The sequence below is a fragment of the Eptatretus burgeri genome, chromosome 3 (assembly GCF_056783735.1).
Source record: "Eptatretus burgeri isolate ZD-2024b chromosome 3, Ebu_testis_v1, whole genome shotgun sequence".
Lineage (NCBI taxonomy): Eukaryota > Metazoa > Chordata > Myxini > Myxiniformes > Myxinidae > Eptatretus > Eptatretus burgeri.
In genome coordinates this window covers 1,844,080-1,865,118 of record NC_140963.1, presented here as the reverse complement: position 1 = coordinate 1,865,118, position 21,039 = coordinate 1,844,080, and the positions used below count along the sequence as shown (strand labels likewise).

General features: G+C 44.3%; 1 protein-coding gene across 2 annotated transcripts in view; it reads right to left on the bottom strand.

Moving 5' to 3' along the window:
* The window catches only part of DNAJC10 (DnaJ heat shock protein family (Hsp40) member C10), a 235,117-nt gene that overhangs the window by 149,210 nt on the left and 64,868 nt on the right, over positions 1-21,039 (bottom strand). For both annotated transcript variants that reach the window (XM_085872233.1, XM_085872232.1), the window contains exons 12-14: positions 20,912-21,025; positions 11,271-11,385; positions 2,866-2,993 (exon numbers count right to left, since the gene is read on the bottom strand). In XM_085872233.1, the coding sequence (XP_085728359.1) occupies positions 2,866-2,993; positions 11,271-11,385; positions 20,912-21,025 (357 nt within the window). The remainder of the gene's footprint in view (positions 1-2,865; positions 2,994-11,270; positions 11,386-20,911; positions 21,026-21,039) is intronic.

The following is a 21,039-nucleotide window of genomic DNA, read 5'->3' as shown; positions in this document are numbered from 1 at the left end:
TAATCAACATTGAGGTTAAGGATATATCAAATTTAAATTTGATCCCCAAAATAACATTATGCCTTAAATGGGTGGGATTTGTTGTGCCTGGCACCACTTGTTTTTAATTATTGCTTTGTTTCATGTTTCCTGAGTTTTGTGGAACTGGGATATTGAAATTTCTGCAGATGTGCCAGTGGATTACTCGACATACCTTGTTGTGGCTTTGTGTGTGCAGCTGTTCTGACGTGAGTTTTTTTTAATCCCGATAGGTGACTCGTGCTTTCTCCTTCTACCTTTCAAAATCTACACTCGTCCGAATGGCTCAGTTCTGCCATTTTTAAAAAAAGCCAATCGTATAGTGTCCTTGGTCTTGGCCATTTATAATGATCCGTTCTCCGTCCCAATTGAGCTGACCTCTTCTTAGCCATTCCAACGATCCTTCTTTGTCTATTCTCTATCTGTCCAACTTTTTTTTATATATTTCCCTGCTATTTTGGGGTTCTCCCAGTTGTCACAATTTATATGTTGGTATTTCATCTTGTATTTTATTTTGTCTTTTTTGCAATTGATGGGGCTGTATTAAGTTTGGTTGCACTCGTTCTTGCAAGGTCCGAATGCATAAACAAACAAAAACACAAACTAACAAACCTTTCTTCTTGATACATTACATTTTGCAGATGATGAGGAGTTTCCTTGTTCTGATATCTAGTTTATTAATTCCCACTTGTGGCCAGTATATTATTCTGCAACTGTATTGGAATACTGGTCCTGCGAGTTGGTTTATAGTTTTGATTTTGTTCCTTGGGGAGGGGTAGGTTTTCATGATCAGCCTCGTTCTACATAGGTATTCTTTGGTAATTGTTTTGTGCATTTTTTTGACATATTTGTTGGCCCTCTTCTGTTGGGATTTATTTGTAAGATGCTTCATTGTATCTCGGTCGATTTCTATGTTTTCCGTTTTTATTGGTCTACCTTGTATGAATGTGCACTTTCACACTTATCTCGGCCAAATGTGCCATTTGAATGTTGTCAGAGTACCATTTCACAAAGTACACCTCACCTTAGAGCACAGCAGAAGGCTTTTTGCTGTTGTAAGGGTTGTTTCTACAATTGGTGCCCCCAATTTTTAATGGTACCACAGAGTGATTTTTTTTGACCGCAATAGTATTAAACCACTATTTGGAAAAAAATTTTTTTTACTCCACCACCAAAGGTGGATTGGAGGTCGTTTTCACCCCTGTCTATCTATGAGCAGGATATCAAAATTTAAATAAATCTGGAGACAGATTCGGACGAAAAAAATGGGTGAATGACAAAGAAGAATTGATTCGATTTTGGTGAAGATCCGGACCCAGATTTGGATACGAGAATATTTTAAGTGATTCTTCACCATTGAGAGATCGAGCCCGAAACAGCACATAGCACGATATCTCAAAATGTTGGTGTCAGGATTTGACAAAACTTTGTGGACAGATTGGGTGTGTGCCGAGGGAGAATTGATTTGATTTTAGTAAAGATCCAGATCCTGATACGAGTTTTAAAAAATTTTCAAGTGATTCTTCACCATTGAGAGGTGGCACCAAAGGCGACATGTAGCACAATATCTCAAAAAAATGTGGATGAGTTATGGAAAATCTAGATGGAGGAGTGGGAGAGGTGATAAGAACAAGCCGATTCTATTTTGGTTCAGGTCCGGATCCAGAGCCGGCCTATCAGTGGGAGACAAAACGTACACTGTTCAACCTGGTGGATGCACTCTTCCGAGTACTTTTCTCATTTCTTCCTGCACTCTCAACACTCAAACTTTCCACACTGTATCAATGTCCGAGCTGTATCTCAGAGCCGGCTAAGACTTTCGGAATGTAATTTTGCATCAATAATGTGATTAGAAAGTACACGGGATTGTCCTAATTTTTTGACGTTGACCTAATTATAGTTATTTTAACATTTTTCACCATAACTTGACGAAAGTTTGTCTGATCGGATCGGAAGGGGAAGGTGCATTTATGCTTAATTTACATCATACCCCACCCGGGTTAAAGGTCAAGATCTTACCCCCATCGGAGTAATAAACCACCAATTAGGTTTTTCTCCCTTTTTTTCTGCCACGTCCGACAACTTTTGGAATGAAATTTTACATCAATAATGGGAATATAAAGTATGCGGCGTCGACATAATTTTTTGACCATGACGTAATTGTTCAGGTAATGACCCAATTATAGACATTTTAACATTTTTCACCAAAACTCGATTGAGGTTTGTCTGATCAGAACCAAATTGCCCTCTTTAGATAGCAAGTCACATTTACACTTCAATTACATCACACCCCTCTGGGTTGAAGGTCAAGGTCTTACACCCGTAGGAGTACTAAACCACCATTTAGGTTTTTCTCCTTTTTTCTGCCAATGTCCGAGCTGTATCTCGGAGCAAGCTGAGAATTTCGGAATGAACTTTTGTTTCAATAATCGGGGGGGGCGGGGGGATAGGACTGTGCTGTGCATCCTGAAGCTCACCTGCAACAGTCACTCAAACCCCCTACAGGCCCCCTTAGACCCTGATTGTTTTTACTGCCATGAACAATCTTTGGTGCATCATGGGTGATGAAGGTTGTGGTCAAGTTTCATTGAAATTGTGTGTGTAGTTTCGGAGAAGAGAGCAAATACCTATTTTGGGGGGCAGTCCTTCTCCAGTGTTACTTGGCCAGCACACTAAGTGTTGGAAGAGCCTCCTGTTACATTGGTATCAATTACAATGACAAACTTTAGCTTTTTTTTTTCATCACGATATTCCATAATACATGAAGAAAAAGCATTTCAACAAGAAAAAAATGATCGTTTACAACAGTCACTTGGTCATTTAATACAGCTAGGAAAAAGGTCTTACAGGGGCAAAGAAATCCACAAGCCAGGGCTCCTTCTCATGTCGTGGGAATGTGTCTGGGCCAAGCGTGACAACTGATGAACCGACACTGTCCTTTGCAAAACCAAGTATTTCATACAGGTTGTTCTGACCTAAAACAAAACATTACAGAGCAGGAAAACATGAATATGGTAACAATAATAGTAGTAGGACAACAAATGTCACTTATTATCAAATAATACACTGTATAATGTGAAAAACTTGTGGTCTCGTCCCTTTAGTTTACAATATCATATGGTTGATAAAAGAGTGGACAAAAACAAATCTCAAGTTGTCTTTAAGTAGTTGATCATAAATTTGATCTCATCAAGTTGAGATAATGTCATGAGGAATATATATCTGCAATATGAAAGCGAAATGTCCAATGGTTTTTGAAATATTGCGTTAACAAACGTATATGGACGGATGATAGTGTAGTCAGTCGGAGCTCATTTTAATGTCCACCTTCTCCGACATTGTCAGAAGTGTAGGGGGCAAAAAAGAAAAAGAAAAACCGCTCCACCAGCATCCAGCAGCTTTTGCACACGTGTTGGGGGTACCTGGGTTCAGGTTAAGGACACAACCGATCCCACCCTCCCCCTCTGCAAGACAATTCTCTGTATGTATGTGTTTGTACATCTTAAAATCAAGAAACTGACCTCAAACAAGGAAAGGAGGCTATTTGGCCCATCACTGTCATGGTGCACTCTCGGGTTAATTTTTTCTGCAGCTTTAAACACGGATTTTCTTGACGGTTTACTGAAGACTAAATGACCCGACCTTGATTGGGTGACCCAGGTTGTGCAATGATATCTGGACATACTTCAATAAATATTTTGTGTACAGAGTACCTAGAGTAGGATTTCATGTTAATTTCTCACAATTTCTGAAACTTTGTGTCTTCTCATTTCAAAAGCTTAGACCACAGCAAGATTTACCCACTAACAATGCTGGCTTGCAATGACGGTTCATTTTGGCTGCAGATATTGAGTGCTATTTTCAAGTAAAGTATGTACGAGATTGTACAAACCATATTGGAAGTGTTATAGGATCTATGTGTTGTGTATCATTGGCAATGCTGGCATCCAAAATCTGGAGTGGAGGTTGGGGAAGTCAAACATGGGGCAACCTGTTATTTCCAGGGGTGGAGGTCATACAGTTGGCTTCACTTACGGCCAAATAATCAGTTGTGGTGGTGATTTATAGATCAAATATACAGAAGTGACATTACTATAACAGGGTGCACAAACAGTAGAAACACAAACCCAAAAGACAATAGCACACAAATATAAACAAAGATACTGCATATAGCATATCACCATATACAGTGGAAACTAAAATATATGAAACAAGAAATTGAACCAAAAGAAAAAGAAAACAAAATAATCAATGAGCTTACAACAGAAAGATACTTGTATTTGGAAACCAATGAATGACGCAGCTGACAAAAACGTCCAAGTCAACACCGAGTGCCCTTTTTGTGTATGCTTATGATGGCCAAAGAGTGTACTGTCCAACATGGCGCTTCACAGATGGTTTTTGATGAGTCTCAATGTTCTGAAAGTTCTCTCACATCCAGCCATCGTGAAAGGGAGAGTTATTCCAATGGTCAATGTACTGCAAATTTGGTGAATGCCAAACACAGACGTTTAAGACATCGAGCGAACTCTTGCACGCATTCAAAGCTTAGTTCTACATGCTCAATCATTCATTTCGCTCGTCATCTCTCATTTTGAAGTCTTCTGGATAAAGAGCATAGTGTGATGCAAAGGGCTGGACTATTTCAAGGTCCATTAATTTGTGTGAACAATGATTAAGAGCAGAACGTGATCAATAGAGAGCTAAGTTACCAGAAAAAATCTTTTCATTTCATTCATAAACACACTGACCACTGGAAACAAGACCACCATTTTCATACTTGAGATAAATCAGATACAGATTCATGTTTACCGAGTGACATGAGAACAACTAAGTCTTCGACAAGGACCAACATTTAACCACTCGTCCCAACTTTCTTTCTCACATGTGGTGATTTCAATTGTCACCATGCAACTTCACTGGGTGTTGGTACCTCTCTAACCAGTCATGGCACTTCAGCAAAGGACTTCTATGACTCTATGGGACTTCTATGACTCAATCTGTGAACTTTCCAACCCAGATTTCTCCCAATGGCAAACCCTCCCTTCCAGACCTGGGTGATGACCAACTTTCCTGCCAATGTCTCCTGATATCCCTCTGCTCTAACTGGTTCATCTGATCATGTGCTTGAGAAGGTCGACATTTCTCTAGCCATTCTCAGAGAACAGTCTCAATGCCAACGACTGACAGTTCACTCAGGCAAACTGGCAATGATGGCAAATAGCTATCTCACTTCAGGACTGGTCTCCCATATCTACTGCTCAACTGGGAATTCTTCCACACAAACATGCTCTCTCTTGCAACACCCATTCATCCCATCTCGTCTTAAATTATCATACCCATTCCCCCCCCCCCACTCCCCGCCCATGGTATACTGAATCTTGTGCTGGGGTACATGCCTTCACACAACTGACTTTCTCTTCCTGGAAGAAACATCTGACCGAAGACAACCACAGATCATTCCAGAAAGCCCACACAATTGTGTGACCACTCTCAGGAGAACCAGAAAACGACATCTGTCCAACCTCATGAATGAACTTTCAAACTTGTCTCCATTCACTAACACCTGTTGGTACCTGGTTAAGTCTCTGTCTCTGCAGTATGATCCATTTCCATCCCTTCCCTCACTTCAAATAGTAACACTCTCATAACCTAAGTGCAGCACTCAACATAATCCCTTCATCTCCTCCCCATGTCAAGGCTGGAGTACTTCAAGACAATGTTCTGGGCCCAGTCCTATTCCTGATCTTCCTAAATCATCTGTCTGAAACTCTTGGAAATCCTCTCTATTTGCTGACGACTTCACCCTCTGCCGTGACGTCTCTCATCCTTCAGACAGACAGGCTGCAGCCTCTTCCCTCTCTTCAAACCTCGACAAAAATCACAAGATGATCAAACACTTGGAATAAGTCTTTCAATCTTGAAAAATCTCACACTCTCACTATCTCTCTCCAAAAGGAACGTATGGCAACCTCACCCCCCCCCCCCTGTATACTCTCTTAACAATGCTTTTGAGGAAGTTCAGTCACTGAAAATCTGAGGTCTCGAGCAAACCACATTTAAAAATTGGCCTCCGAAGCTAGTTTCCAACCAGGCATCCTCCATCATACAAATTCCTTCTTTGGCACTCCTTAACTTCTATCCACCTACAAGGCCTTCATCCGCAGCTTGATGGAGTACTGCTCTCCCATCTAGGCTGACTCCCCCATCTCACATCTTGCTCAGCTTGACGCCATGGTAACCAAGGCCTTTAAGATAATTCGAATCTCCATGATGCGGCTGAGCCCATGGGCCGATCACATTCCTACCGCAGACAGGTCGGCAGTCTCGCCGTTTTCTACGCCTCGTTTCTGGTCTTGCACCCTCTGCTCTGTCCATGCTTTGTCTCCCCCGGGTTTCTGCAGGGCACACACTGTCTACCAGCAACCCCCTTCTGGTGAAACTACATGAATCCAGGATCACTGCTTCCCTCCACTCATTCGTTCCTCTTTTTTTCACACTTGCGAAACTAACTTCCACATTCTCTTCAATATCATTCTTCCCTCCATGTCTTCAAGACAGCTGTTCACCACCATTTCAGTCCATCCCCAATCCAAAACCATGGTCTTTTATACCCTCGTTAACATGGAGTCATACAAGTCCTTTGCTGAAGTGGCATGGCTGGTGAAAGAGGTACCAACACCCAGCCAATGTGCTTGGTGACAATTGAAATATGAGGAAGACAAGAGTTGGCATGAGTAGTTCATAGTTGGTCCATGTTGTCCAAGAAATATATGGAGCCGAGATGGAGTCGCCACTGTTCAGAGGATGGTACCACACATTAAGACAAGAGGTGGGAGAGGAGGGGAAATTGCAACCAATGGTTCTCCTTGGTTTTCCTAACAGCTTGATTCTCCAAATGGTTGGGAAGTGTAAGATCAGTACAAAGGACACCATTAAAGGACGTGAAGGTTTTTTTTGTTTTGCAAACGTGAAGTTTTGCAAATTGCAAATTGGACTTCTCAAGATTCCCAAACTGGTCAAATGGACATGAGGATCATGAGATAGGTGGTAACAATTTTATTGAGGGCGTGGAGAACGGTGGTGCTGTCGGTTGTGGGAGGAGGGTTGGTGGACCAAGTGCTTAGCTGAAAAAGTTTTGGAAAATAATCTATGAAGATGAAGATGAAGACGAAAAAGAAGAAGAATAAAATGTGATGAAGAAGAAGAATTATGTGGGCAATTGCTGATGTAGAAATGAAGAAAGTGAAGAGTTTTAAAATGTTTTTAAATGAAGGAAGAAGTGTTTACATTCAAAGAAGCTTCAGTTTGGAGATATTGAAAAAAAGGGAGAAATAAAGAACAGAGAGCAGGAGTGCAGGAGCAGAAGGAAATTTAAGGAGAATGAGATTGTTGCGGAGTGAATAATAGTCATTTTTGTTGAAGTGAGGAGGGGAAATAGGATAATGTTGAGGAGGTATAAAGTACAATATTTGACTATGCAACGGCGGCTATCCCAGCAGTAGGCCTTGAACAACATGGAAACAAATTCAAAACACGGAAACAGCACAAGGTGCAATTTAACACAGAAAATTGGATGAAAACACATACTGCAACACAGGAACAAAAATATAACGGATAAATACGACGGATCCAGTTCGGAAATCTTAGCTTTGATTAGGTGGAAGCAGTAGCTGCAGATTCGTCCAACATGTGGAGAAATCTCTAAACGGAAAGTGGAAAAATCCCCGAACCAGAAATCTCACCCCTGATGAGGAGGATTTACTGGGATCTGTATATACCATGTATACGACACGAAGGATTGTGAGTTTGTTGTCGTTGCAAACCCCGAATAATGGCCCTCGGTTTGTTAACCATTTTGACAGTTTTCTACCTCTTACCCAAAATAATTTTTTTGTATCCAAGACTGATCCTCATAGGAGAGTGAGGTGACAAAAGGTTAAAAAGGAAACATGCTGACAATGGAGCAATGGTTGTACACAATCTGCAAGGAAATGGATGAACAGGAAGAGAGAGGAGAGGGAGAGAATACATCGGAGACAGTACCCTGAAAGAAGATGGTGGGGTTCAGTGCGTTAGGGTTAATTACGGTAGAAAAGGTTGTGGGCAGAAATGGGCAGTGCCCACCTACTGAAGCCTTGGAGGGAAGAGTGGGATTCCATAGCCTCAGGAACGCAGCTCAATAAACGGGAGAAAAGAGGAACAAAAGACTTGATGTGTGCACGAAGCAACAGTGGCTGGAGGAAAAGCAATATAATAAAATAAAACACAAAGTGACCACCAAAACTGCCTGCGATGTGAAGGCAACAGATCTTTTGTACTTATGCCCCGTCATGAGAGAATCCAAGAATTTTGACAGATTTTGATTCTACAGACTCCAGGAGATATGGATGCGATGCTGTTGTGCCAGCCAATAGAGGAGAGCACTGCTTGATTGAATGAATAATAAGGGGCCTTATAGACCGTGAGTAGTTCAGCATTTTCAGGGAAAGGCTTGGAACGACCATGGATGCCTGGTCTGTGAATGGCTTTGGATGCCAGCTTTGCGATGTGGTCAGGCCAGGAAAGGTCGTGGCTACGAGCGAGGCTGAGAACTTTAAGAGACTGAACCTCTTCCAGTGGCTGACCTTTGAAAGAAGTAGCTGGGTTGCTTGACAGTCCTTCCAAGTGACATTGTGAGCATGTAACAAATGCCAGGATTTCTGTCTGTTTGTCAATAGAAGAAGAGTGATCTGTAAAATATGCAGTGTACAAAATAATGTGGCGTAATCAGATAAAAAGGGAGAGATGGTTTTCCCGAGCATAGGAGAGGCAGTTTATATATTTTAGGAACAAGACTGGAAAGACAGCTCAATGATTCTCCTGGAATGTTATTTTATCTCACTAGTTTTTTTAAAGTTTAACCAAACTACTTTCTTTTTAATCAACTATTTTTCTTTTCACAACTGAAAAAAAAGATTCTACATTAAATAATAATATTGGACACAACAATCCTTTAATGCTTTTCTTTCACTACCAACATCAAATGCATGGTGTGGTTAAAACAGAAATACATTTCAAAATCAGCAAATGTCACAAAAAAGTGATCCAATTAACCAAACATTTAGTCCTTAGCAGAGACACTGATCTCTTTTTAAAACCCCTTTGCAGTGTCCTTGCTAAGCCTGGTGTTGGCTTCATGATTAGGGTGGTTGTGTTAGGATCTCAGGGGTCCTGAGTTTGAGCCCCGTTGGCTGCTGAATTTACACCAGGTGGGGTCGAATCAGCCAGTCATCCTTCCGAGGTCGGCAAAATGAGTACCAGTGTATTGGTAGAGAGGCACAGCATCAGTAGCACAGCCGTGCTTCCAAGAAATGATAGTTACCCTGAAGCCAAGCTGCCACACGCAAGAACAGTCTCCTTGCTGTTACATTGCACATTTTACATGCAGCAGTCATGTCCATGCTTTCTAGAGGGGCGGTCATTCAACTGAAATCTTCACCAATTCGACTTCCAAAAATCGATATTAAGATGCTCCTAACTATCTTCAAGCGATCTTATCACTTATTGCAAAATTATGACGAATTATTCTCATAAAAAAACGAAAGAAAAGTATTTTACAGGAGGTGGAGTAAAGCGGAAACTACAAGTACTAATGCAATGCCAGACAGGTTGCTGACTCCAGGCAAAGAAATGACTTGCTTGCACAGCTCATGAATATTCATGATAAGCCACCAGCCATTATGTTCCCAATTAGACAGATAGTACCTGTGGGAAAGGATGATTAGAGACACCGATTAGATATGTGAACGCCGATTAAACACTGGAAATTAGCTTTAGCTCTCCATGTGATCGTTTAATTGGCACTAAATTTTTACAACATATACTTTTTTCATTAGCCAGGAGGATATTACTTTTGTATTTGGGAATATGAGTACCATTAGAATCCCTACCAGCTTATGATATACCGCAGCTCCTGGCAGTCAATCTAATGGCAAATCCATGACAAGAAAAATACTGAGAAAACCCAAACTTGCAAGTTATCACAATGCATACTCATAAGTGAATGAGGCCAAAAATAATAACCTTCATCTGCAACTGAATAGAATTAAATGGAAATCTCAATTGTATGTTGAGCATAAGGCCTAGGTCACATTTGCCATGGCGGCCATGGGGTCTCCAAAATCTATGGCCACAAGCAATTATACGGTGGCTGCAGTATTTCCACGGTCACACAATGGAGCAGTCACATATGTTTTTATTTTTCGGGGAGCCGCATGGCGTATTTAGGCTGAAGTCACATTTGCCATGGCGGCCATGGGGTCTCCAAAATCTACGGCTACTAGAAATTATACGGTGGCCGCAGTATTTCCACGGTCACACAATGGAGCAGTCACATATGTTTTTATTTTTCGGGGAGCCGCACGGCGTATTTAGGCTGAAGTCACATTTGCCATGGCGGCCATGGGGTCTCCAAAATCTACGGCTACTAGAAATTATACGGTGGCCGCAGTATTTCCACGGTGACACAATGGAGCAGTCACATATGTTTTTATTTTTCGGGGAGCTGCACAGCGTATTTATAAATTGTGGAGACCGAAAACGTGGGGTTGCCGTACGGTCTTTGATTTGATGTCGCACGGTGACCTTAGGGTGTTCCTGCGGCGGCCATAGAATTTTAAAGGCAGACGCAAGGTGCCCGCAAGGCGACCGCAGGGGCCCCTAAGGTGAACACGTGGCCAGACGGACGATAACGAATGGGTTAATTTTTTTAATTTTTTTTTTTTTACCAGTTTTTTTTTCGGCTTGTCGAATTGCTACGGCGAACGTAGAAATGAAAAAAAGTTATAACTCCGCGTTATAATTCCACGGTGACCTTACGGCCTGTAAAATATAGCCATACGGCGTAGGGCCACCCTGAGGCCACCTCAGAAACTCTGCGGCCGCCACACGTTTCTGTCAATTCAGAAGGCGTACGGCCGCCGTATCCTCGCCGTAGAGCAAATATGACTTAGGCCTTAGGTCTTAGAAATTGTGGAGACCGAAAACGTGGGGTTGCCGTACGGTCTGATTTGATGTCGCACGGTGAACTTAAGGGGGCCCTGCGGCGGCCATATAATTTTCAAGGCAGACGCAAGGTAGCCTCAAGGTGCCCGCAAGGCGACTGCAGGGGGTAGAGCAAATGCCGTATCCTCGTGGTAGAGCAAATGTGACTTAGGCCTTAGTGACATCACAGAAAAAAACAACATACGCACATAGGTAATTTATCTTACCATGATGAATCTCGAATGCATTCAGCCCTTCACCTTTGAATACTGCAACACATGGCTGCTGCACATAGAGTTTTCTGCATACTCTCTCATCAGAAACACAATTGTACTTTCCAACCTGAAATGCAAGGAACATTTTGATCATGGCAGGTAAAAACATGAAAATCATGAAATTAAAAAAAAAACAGAGGTCATTTTCTGTCAGACAAAGTATCTAAAGTCAAACCAAGTATATCAACATTTTTTCTGATTCTCCAGAAAATCCTCTTCCTCTCTTTCCTAATGACTCCACCCTCTGCCATAACATCCTTCACCCTTCATTTCGGTGGGTAGCAACATCTTCCCTCTCTGCACACTGTGACATATTCCAAGTGTTTAATCAGCTCGTGATTCTGTCTTTCAATCTTGAAAAATTCCAAACCCTCACTCTGTCTCTCCAAAAAGACCATCTGGTGAACCCTCCAATTTACTTCCTTGACAATCCTCTCAGGTCAGGTCAGGTTGGATCTGTGACCTGCTACAGGTACCGTGTAAACCTGTACTAACCTGTTCCATGGTCGGGTTGTCGGCGACTAAACCGTCTCCCCCACCAGGTTTTCTGGTGAGGAAGGTGTTTGGATATGGACACCCAGCAGGATTAAAAACAAAACCTGTCAAAGGGCGGAGGAGCTCCTTGTGAGCCAACGGCCATCCATATCTAGTGCGCAACTGTGTCTGCGGACGTCCTCCTGCAGTTGGGTTACTTCTTATTAGGAGGTTAATGGCAGGACTTCCTGTGCAGGCTGGAGTTCCTCAAGGTAGCGTTCTGGGCCCTGTTCTTTTTCTGGTTTTCATCAATGATCTCTCGGACTCTCTGGAAAATCCTCTATTTCTCTTTGCCGACGACTCCACCCTCTGCCGTACCATCTGTCATCCCTCAGACCAGCAAGCAGCAGCTTCTTCACTCACTGCAGATCTGGATAAAATCACAAACTGGTCCAACACGTGGAACATGTCTTTCAATCCAGACAAATCTCACACTCTCACTATGTCTCTTCAAAAGGACCGTTTACAAAACCCCCCCATCCACTTTCTCAACAATCCTCTGGAAGAAGTCTTTTCTTTCAAGCTTCTAGGTCTCACTATCTGCCATGACCTTTCCTGGGAAAGTCACATTTCCAACCTCGCCTCAAAAGCCAGTCGCCGACTGGGAATCCTCCGTCGTGCTAAGTCCTTCCTCGGCCCTCTTGAGCTCCTGACCACTTACAAAGTTTTTATCCGTAGCCTGATGGAGTACTGCTCTCCCCTCTGGGCTGGTGCTCCTGCCTCCCACCTTTCTCGGCTTCACGCTGTCGAAACCAGGGCATTTAAGATCATCGGCATCTCCCGCAATGAAGCTGAGTCTTTGGGCCTCTCACTCAATCACCGCAGGTTGGTCGGTGGTCTTTCTGTCTTCTACCGACTCCTCTCCAGCCTTGCCCCCCTGCTCTCTCTGCGATTTGTCCCCACCACATTTCCACAGGGCGCTCAAGGTCCGCAAACAACCCCCTTCTGGTAAAACTACCAAAATCACGAATCACTGCTCATCTTCACTCTTTCATTCCTCTTTTTTCCCGCCTTTGGAATAAACTTCCTCACTCTATTCTTTCCCATTCTTCCCTCCAGGCTTTCAAAACAGCTGTTCACCACCACCTCTTATCTTCCCCCATCCAAATCCTCGATCTTTTCTACCCCCGATAATCCACCCAAGCCCACTTCCTTCATTTCTCCTACTTTCCTTCCTGAAAGTACCTGAAATGTCCATCTTCTCTTCGCCATGCTCCCCGTCCCATCCCCATCCCTCTCCCTTCCACAGTTCACCTAATGTGTCTGTTCCCCACTGTTTTGTCCCTTCCACTCCCGCCCCTCTTGTCTCATGCCTCCTTGCTGTGAGTTGTGTGTTAGCTCTCATACGAGCCGCCTCGACCAAGGTATACAAAAAAAAAAAAAAAAAAAAAAAAAAAAAGGACTTGCACTCCAGCCACCGTAAAACCCTTCATTCCGCAAAACGCAAAAACGCAAAAAAATCTGAAAAACCACTCCGTGGGAGTACCTCCTGTGCAGCTTCCCTTCGCAGGGCAGCTCACCGGATGACGGGATTGGGGCAAAGCCTTCAGGACCCCAATCTTTGATGATAGGAGGGAAACCACGGGGTAACATCCCTGGGTCAGATTGCGGGAGAGTGTGTCGGAGTGGTGCTGAGGTGTCGTCCACCAGACGGCGGTCTCCTTGGGTTAACCTGAGGCGGTCCCTTCGGGTGGGTGCCTGGAATGTCCTATCCCTAAGAGAGGATGATCACCTGTCTCTGTTATCATCTGAGCTCAAGCGTTTGGACATCGGGATTGCAGCTCTCTCTGAGGTTCGGAGACCGGATTGCGGCGAGATAATGGTGGGTGGTTACACCTACTATTGGTCTGGTCGCTTTGATGGTTACCATACCCAAGGAGTTGCTGTAGCTGTGTCCAATAAGCTGACCCCAATGATAATTGAGGTAACACTGGTCAACGAGCGTATTATGAGATTAAGGATTCGTCACTCCTTAGGTGTCATTTCCCTGGTCTCTGTTTATGCTCCGACTGAGGCGAGTGATCTCACCGTGAAGGACACATTCTACGCCACACTCGAGTCTGTGGTTGATCAGTGCCCCAGACGAGATACACTTCTAGTCTTGGGGGATTTCAATGCATCGACTGGAACTGATAGGGATGGTTATGAGGTGTGTGTTGGTCCCCATGGGTCAGGAACTATGAACCAGAATAGCACTAAGTTCCTTGACTTTGCAAGAAGTCATGGACTTAGGGTGGCTGGTTCATGGTTTCAGCGCCCACAAGCTCATCGCTGGACTTGGTATTCCAACGCTGGCGGTGTGGCAAAGGAGATTGACCATGTCCTCATTGACGGTCCTTGGAGGATGATCCAGAACTGCAGGGTCTACCGGAGTGCTCAGTTCCTCAATACTGACCACAGGCTTGTTGTAGCAACTCTAAAGCTGCACCTTAAATCCTGGAGAATGGTACCATCCCAGTCTAGGCTGGATGTTGCCAAGCTCAGGGATGAGAGAGTAGCTGAGGAGTTTGCGAACAGGCTGAGTGGACACTTGGGGGGTCTGGGTGCTTTGGGGGGTCCTGAAGAGTTGTGGAGCGCCTTCAAGACCACCGTCCTTGATGTTGCCGGTGGATGCCTTGGAGCTCACCGCAGGGCAAAGAAGAATTTTGTCTCTCAAGGGACACTGGATACCATTGACCAGAGTCGCAGGGCCAGGCTGAATGGCAGAGCTGAGCTGTTCAGGGAGCTGAGGTGTAAAACTGTAGGTGCACTGAGGGTGGACAAGGAGGCCTATGTGCGAGGAATCTGTGAGGGGGTAGAGCATCACCTGTGGACAGGTGATTCTCGTCCCGCTTACAGGGGAATTCACGCATTACGTTCATCCAAGGCCATCCCTCGGAGCATTGCAGTTCGAGCAGAGAGTGGTAGGCTCTTGACAGAGGAGTCTGAAGTGAAGGCCCGCTGGGCCGGTTACTTTGAGCGGTTGTACCAGGCTGATCCCCCAGCTGTCGAGTTGGACGTCAAGGGTGTTACAATCCCTGTTGCTGACCTTCGAATCAACTGTGGTCCACCTTCGCTTGTGGAAACACGGGCTGCGGTGAACCTGTTGAAACGGGGCAAAGCTCCAGGGATCTGTGGCATCCATGCCGAACTTCTCAAGGCTGGTGGAAATGCTGCACTCGTGTCGTTGCATGCAGTTTTGTGCTCTGCCTGGAACACAGGCATCATCCCAACTGACTGGAAGAGGGGCCTTGTTGTCCCTCTCTGGAAAGGGAAGGGTGATCGCCAAGACTGCAACAACTACCGAGGAGTGACGCTGCTCTCAGTGCCGGGCAAGGTCTTTGCTCGGATAATTCTTTATAGGGTTCGCCACCATCTGCTTGAGCACCAGCGTCCAGAGCAGTCAGGCTTTACACCAAAGAAGTCAACGATTGACCGTATCCTTGCACTTCGTGTCCTCACCGAACGCAGACGAGAGTTTCGGCAGAGGCTGCTTGCAGCCTATGTTGATCTCTGTAAAGTGTTCGATTCAGTGAATCGGGATGTCCTCTGGAGGATTCTTGGTCTTCGTGGGGTGCCACCAAAACTGATCGATCTGATGTCTGAACTCTACTCTGGTACTGAGAGTGCTGTGAAGTGTGGTGGTACCATCTCTGACTTATTTCCAGTTGTTACTGGAGTTCGTCAGGGATATGTACTTGCCCCCACACTTTTCAGCACTTGTATGGACTGGATTTTAGGGAGGATGTCGGAGAGATCAAGTTGCGGTGCATCGTTTGGGAATGTCAAGATCTCGGACCTTGATTTTGCAGATGATGCAGTCATCTTTGCGGAGACTTTAGACTTCCTCTTGGGGGCCCTCGAGGTGCTGAATGAGGAGTCGGAGCCGTTGGGATTACGGGTTTCTTGGGTCAAAACTAAGATCCAGGCTTTTGGTGACATCTTGGATGCTGTTGTCCTGTCTGTGTCTGTTTGTGGTGAGGATGTTGAGGTCGTGGAGAGATTCACTTACCTTGGCAGTGATATTCATGTCTCTGCTAGCTGCGAGTCAGAGGTCAATAGACGTCTGGGTCGGGCCTGGGGAGTCATGGATTCACTGGATCATGGGGTGTGGCGCTGCCGGTACCTGTGCGGGAGGACGAAAGTCCGAGTCTTCAGGTCCTTGGTACTTCCAGTCTTGCTCTATGGGTGCGAGACTTTGACTCTGACCAAGGATCTGAGACGGAGACTTAATTCCTTTGGTACCAGGTCTCTTCGGAGAATCCTTGGCTGTCGCTGGTCGGATTTTGTGTCCAACGAGCGGTTGTTGAGAGAGACTTGGATGAGATTTGTTACCTGCATAGTCCGTGAGCGTCAGTTTCGGCTGTATGGACATGTGGCTCATTTTCCTGACGCTGATCCTGCTCACCAGATTCTCTCAGCGAGGGAGTCTCATGAGTGGAGGAGGCCAGTGGGCCGACCACGTGCCTCATGGTTGCAGCAGGTTGACCATCATCTCAAGGAGATGGGGATGGGCCTGGCATCTGCCTGGGGGATGGCCAGACGGAGGCCCCTGGAGTACCGGCGGAAAGTGGACGCAAGACGCGCTGTTCTGGCACATGCTCCCATACCTGACCTGAATCCTCTCGAAGAAGTGCAGTCACTAAAACTCTTGGGCAAATGACAAATCTAAGTTAAGCAGCAAAGCCAGTCGCCGACTGGGCATCCTGAGTCATGTCAAGGCTTTCCTTGGCACACCTGAACTTGTATCTACCCACAATGCCTTCATATTATCCACAGCTTGAAGAAGTACTGCTCTCCCCTCTGAGCTGCCACACCTGCCTTACCTTGATACCACAGAAAGTCTAATATATATATATATATATATATATATATATATATATATATATATATATATATATATATACATACACACACACACACACACACACACACACACACACACACACACACACACACACACACACACACACACACAGTCATCCCCCGTTTATCGCGGGGGTTACGTTCCAACCCCCCCCCCAACGAGAAGTGAAAATCCGTGATGAATGGATGCCTCCCCCCCCAAAAAAAAGATCGACTCGTCTGGTCTGGTCGGCTTGGCAGTGATCGGGTTCGAGGTTCCAGAGATCGACTCGTCTGGTCTGGTCGCCTTGGCAGTGATCGGGTTTGAGGTGTCGGAGATCGACTCATCTGGTCTGGTCGGCTTGGCAGTGATCGTGTTTGAGGTGCCGGAGATCGACTCGTCTGGTCTGGTTGGTTTGGCAGTGCTCGTCCAACCGCAGCAAACCTTTTTCCTTCCCGAAGCATATCGAGCACCTTAACCTTCTTTTTGGTCCTAATCAGGACCTTCCGCTGGCGCTTCTGTTCCTTTCCAGAAGCCTGAGAAGGTGCAGGGCGTTTGGGCGGCATCGTAGGGCTTGGAGAAAAAACGTAGAAAATATCTCGGTCAGTTTGTGACGGACCACCATGTATGACACACTGTTGTGACTCTTATTTTATGGGCTTTCAAATAAACCCAATATTGAATTTTTGCGACTTCCGACTGGTTTTGTGCTGGAGGGTCACATATATATATATATATATATATATATATATATATATATATATATATATATATATATATATATATATATATATATATATGAAGAAGGCACTTCCAGCCAAAAGTAAAAACGTGACAGTCTCCGCTAATTTGAGCAAAAAAGCGAGTTCAGATCTGGTCTCAGGGAAACGTTTCACCGGCTTCACAGCCAGCTTCATCAGGCACAATAGACCCCAGGCCTTGGCACGTGTCCGGTTTTTATTTCGATACAACCACTCATTTCCGGTCACGTGCTGGTGCTTGAGGTAAAAAGGAGGAGTGCTTTCTATTTGTTTTTTAAATGTTATTTTGAAAAAGCAAAAACAAACGTCAAATCACATCATTGAAGGGGTGCTCTGCTCTTTTTTGCTTTTATTTACATGTGATCTGGTGTTGTATGTGTGAGGTTGAGCACGTGTGTGTGCTTGTTATTGTTTTTGTGTTTCTTAGTGACAGGACACGTTGCTGCGTAGACGTAGCCGATGGGGAAAGGGCGCCTTCGTTACCGTGGCGTAGGAGTGGCAATGGCAAATGGCAGCGAATGTCATGGCTAGTAAAGACAGGGAGGTAAACTTGATTTTATTTTGGATTTTAATTAACTCTATGTGTGTAAGTATCACAGCAGTTGTTACTTCAATGAAAGCGATAATTCGTGGAATGCATTTGAACATTCCGTACGGGCACGCACTACTTCCGGCTGGTGATGACTTACTGTATTCTAATAATTTCTCGATTTCTTATGCGCATTTATAGATACACACAATGCCCCAATCCAGTCGTCGTTTACGAGAGCGAAAGAACGGCCTGTGTGGTTGTTGTTTCTGGTACGCGGTTTGAAAGTTTTTTGGGTTTTGTTTTGCACGTACGGCCACGCACGTACGTCCACGCATGTATGGGCACGTACTAGTATATATATAATACCCCACAACAAATACACAGATACAGCTACTTAAAATAAATGCATTGAATGAAAATAGACAAATATTTACAAAAAAACAATCATCGGAATATTATCATACGTGAGGTAAATTCATCCTCGCGTCTAAATCGAGGCGCCTCGACACAGATTTAAATACAGACAAGGGGGAACAAAATCAAAAGCAAAACAAATCCTCCCTTTATTCTGGCACTTCGCTTCATCCAGAGATGGTCTTTGTGGAACTTCGAGTCACGGCGCTTCAATTTGCACGTGTTGACGTGCCCAAAATGGCGCCAAGTCTCTCTCACAGCGGGAACGTTTGTCAGGCAATTCCTGAGCAGTATTCAACACCAAGGCTCAGAGACCCTGTGCAGCTGCTTTGTGTGTCGATCGTCCTCACTGACCCACTATTTGACATAAACGAGGCTCGGTGTCCGTTCCTAACAGCCCAACCAAGAGCCAAAGGCCAGCGTCTTGCCTCAGCACAGGAACCAAAAATCACCTCAGCATGAATACAAGAATTGTGTCATCATCTTCATGCGTCGAAGGAAAGCCAACCGTAAAGCCCTGTTATTACAGGCCATCTCCTAGCTATGTTTTCTCTCGACCGTGTGCGTCCTTTACTCTGCACTCAACTCCTCTTCACACTGACCTCATGCATGTGCTCCCTCTGTCTCTCAATTATGTCTCACGTCGCACCGATCCCGTTTCCTCCTCCGGGGCGTGGCTTGCTCACACGAAACCCAGGGAGGCGGGGCCTCTGCCCGCTTAGCACGTTTGGCTAGCTTATGACGTCATGCCCATCAATCGTCAGCTTCGGAGCATGACTTCACCCGCCGTCACCCTTGGAGGCGGGGCTTCTGCCTGCTCAGCACACCTGGCTCGCTTGTAAATGCAAAAACGTCGGAATAGGTTACAGGGGGGCAATCACATCTTGGGGGAACTTATTCTTAATCCTTATGTAATTAACACCACAACACCCCCGTGTGGTGACACGTCACACTTAAGCTCACAGTTTCCCTCCTTAATTTACATTGTGATGTCTCCTACACGTCCACGGACCAAACAAGTCTATTCTATCCTAACTTTCCCATTAAATTCCTCCATCGACCTCCACAACCATAACAATATATATATATATATATATATATATATATATATATATATATATATATATATACATATATATATATATATATACATATATACACATATATACACATATATATACAACACACACACACACACACACACACACACACACACACACACACACACACACACACACACACACACACACACACACACACACACACACACACACACACACACACAGAGTCTCGTATCAGGTAACGTCCTGGATGAGCACTTGCAAGTGGACCGTTGTGACCGAGGCACCGCACAACATCGAGGGGCCCGCATGGGTCTGAACTTTGTTTGATCCATCGACCAGTTATTACAAAGGAGAATATAATGTATTTTTTGTTGTATTTAGCAGAGCGATTCGATGATATGAGTGAGGAAAATGACAAAATAATTTTGAGCGCTTTATCATACAGAAACCGTTGCTGCCTTTTCCAAGTATTAGGTTACGTCCTGTATGAGTGCTTGTATTCATAGGTATGAAGATCAGGCATTCGAGAATACGATTGAAGAAAGTTAAAAAATAAATTTTGAGTGCTTTACTGTACATAACCCGTTGCGGCATGTTCCAGGCTCCGCTGCGACTCCGTATAAAGTTCCGTACAAAACCACACGGACGGCAAGGCAACAAAAAGAGTAAGCCACAAAGTATATAAAAACGACAACCACAAAGGTTTACCTTTCAATAGAGCTCTTTAAAAGTGGAATTCAAGTGTAAAATTAGCGAAATTCAATTCAAAAATACATCAAGCCACAGAGATCACAAAGTGGCGGTCAATCACACGAGGTTTGATTCGATGTTGAATGTTATTTTTACCTTTTCAGCTCACCTGGAACAAAAATTGTTTAGGTGAGGTATTAGCATCAGTGAGTCGGTATGGAAACACTCGCAACTTTTAACCCCAAAAATATGTATTTGCTTTCTTCTCTGAAACTACAGACAAAATTTCAACGAAAGTTGACCATAACCTTTATCACCCATGATGCTAAGACTAATAGTCCTATTTTCACCAAACTTTAGGGAACTGCTGAGAAAGAACAACTCCCGATGCCTTGCAAATCCCATTTAAAAAACTTGCATAGGTCAATTTAAAATTCAAAGGTCATTACGATTTTGGGATCGCTACTTTTTGCGAAGCACGGGTTGAACAAGATGGACACAGAAGAAAACTCTCAGGAGGTAAAAACTGTAAATTTAGAAGGAAGAGGCTTGGGTGCGAGTTAATAGGGGTGGAAAAGATCATGGTCTTGTTATTATTCTTGGAGTAATTTGTATAAAGCTTTAACATTTGATATACAGCATGCAAAAAGGAACATCAAAGCACAGTATAAACAACCACTAAAGGGTGGAGTTTCTCATTCTCCTTGAGATATAAACACACAGGAAAGAAATTTAACAATCAATGATCTCAGTCAGAAGGTCATGGTACCCACCCTGATGTTATGAGACTTGAGCAAAATGCTCAGCTTCTTCAACTCATTGTTTCTAGGATTCGCAGTTTCTCCATGAATAAAAAAAATCAGCCATGGACTCTGAAGTAAGGATTCCTGCATACCAGGGT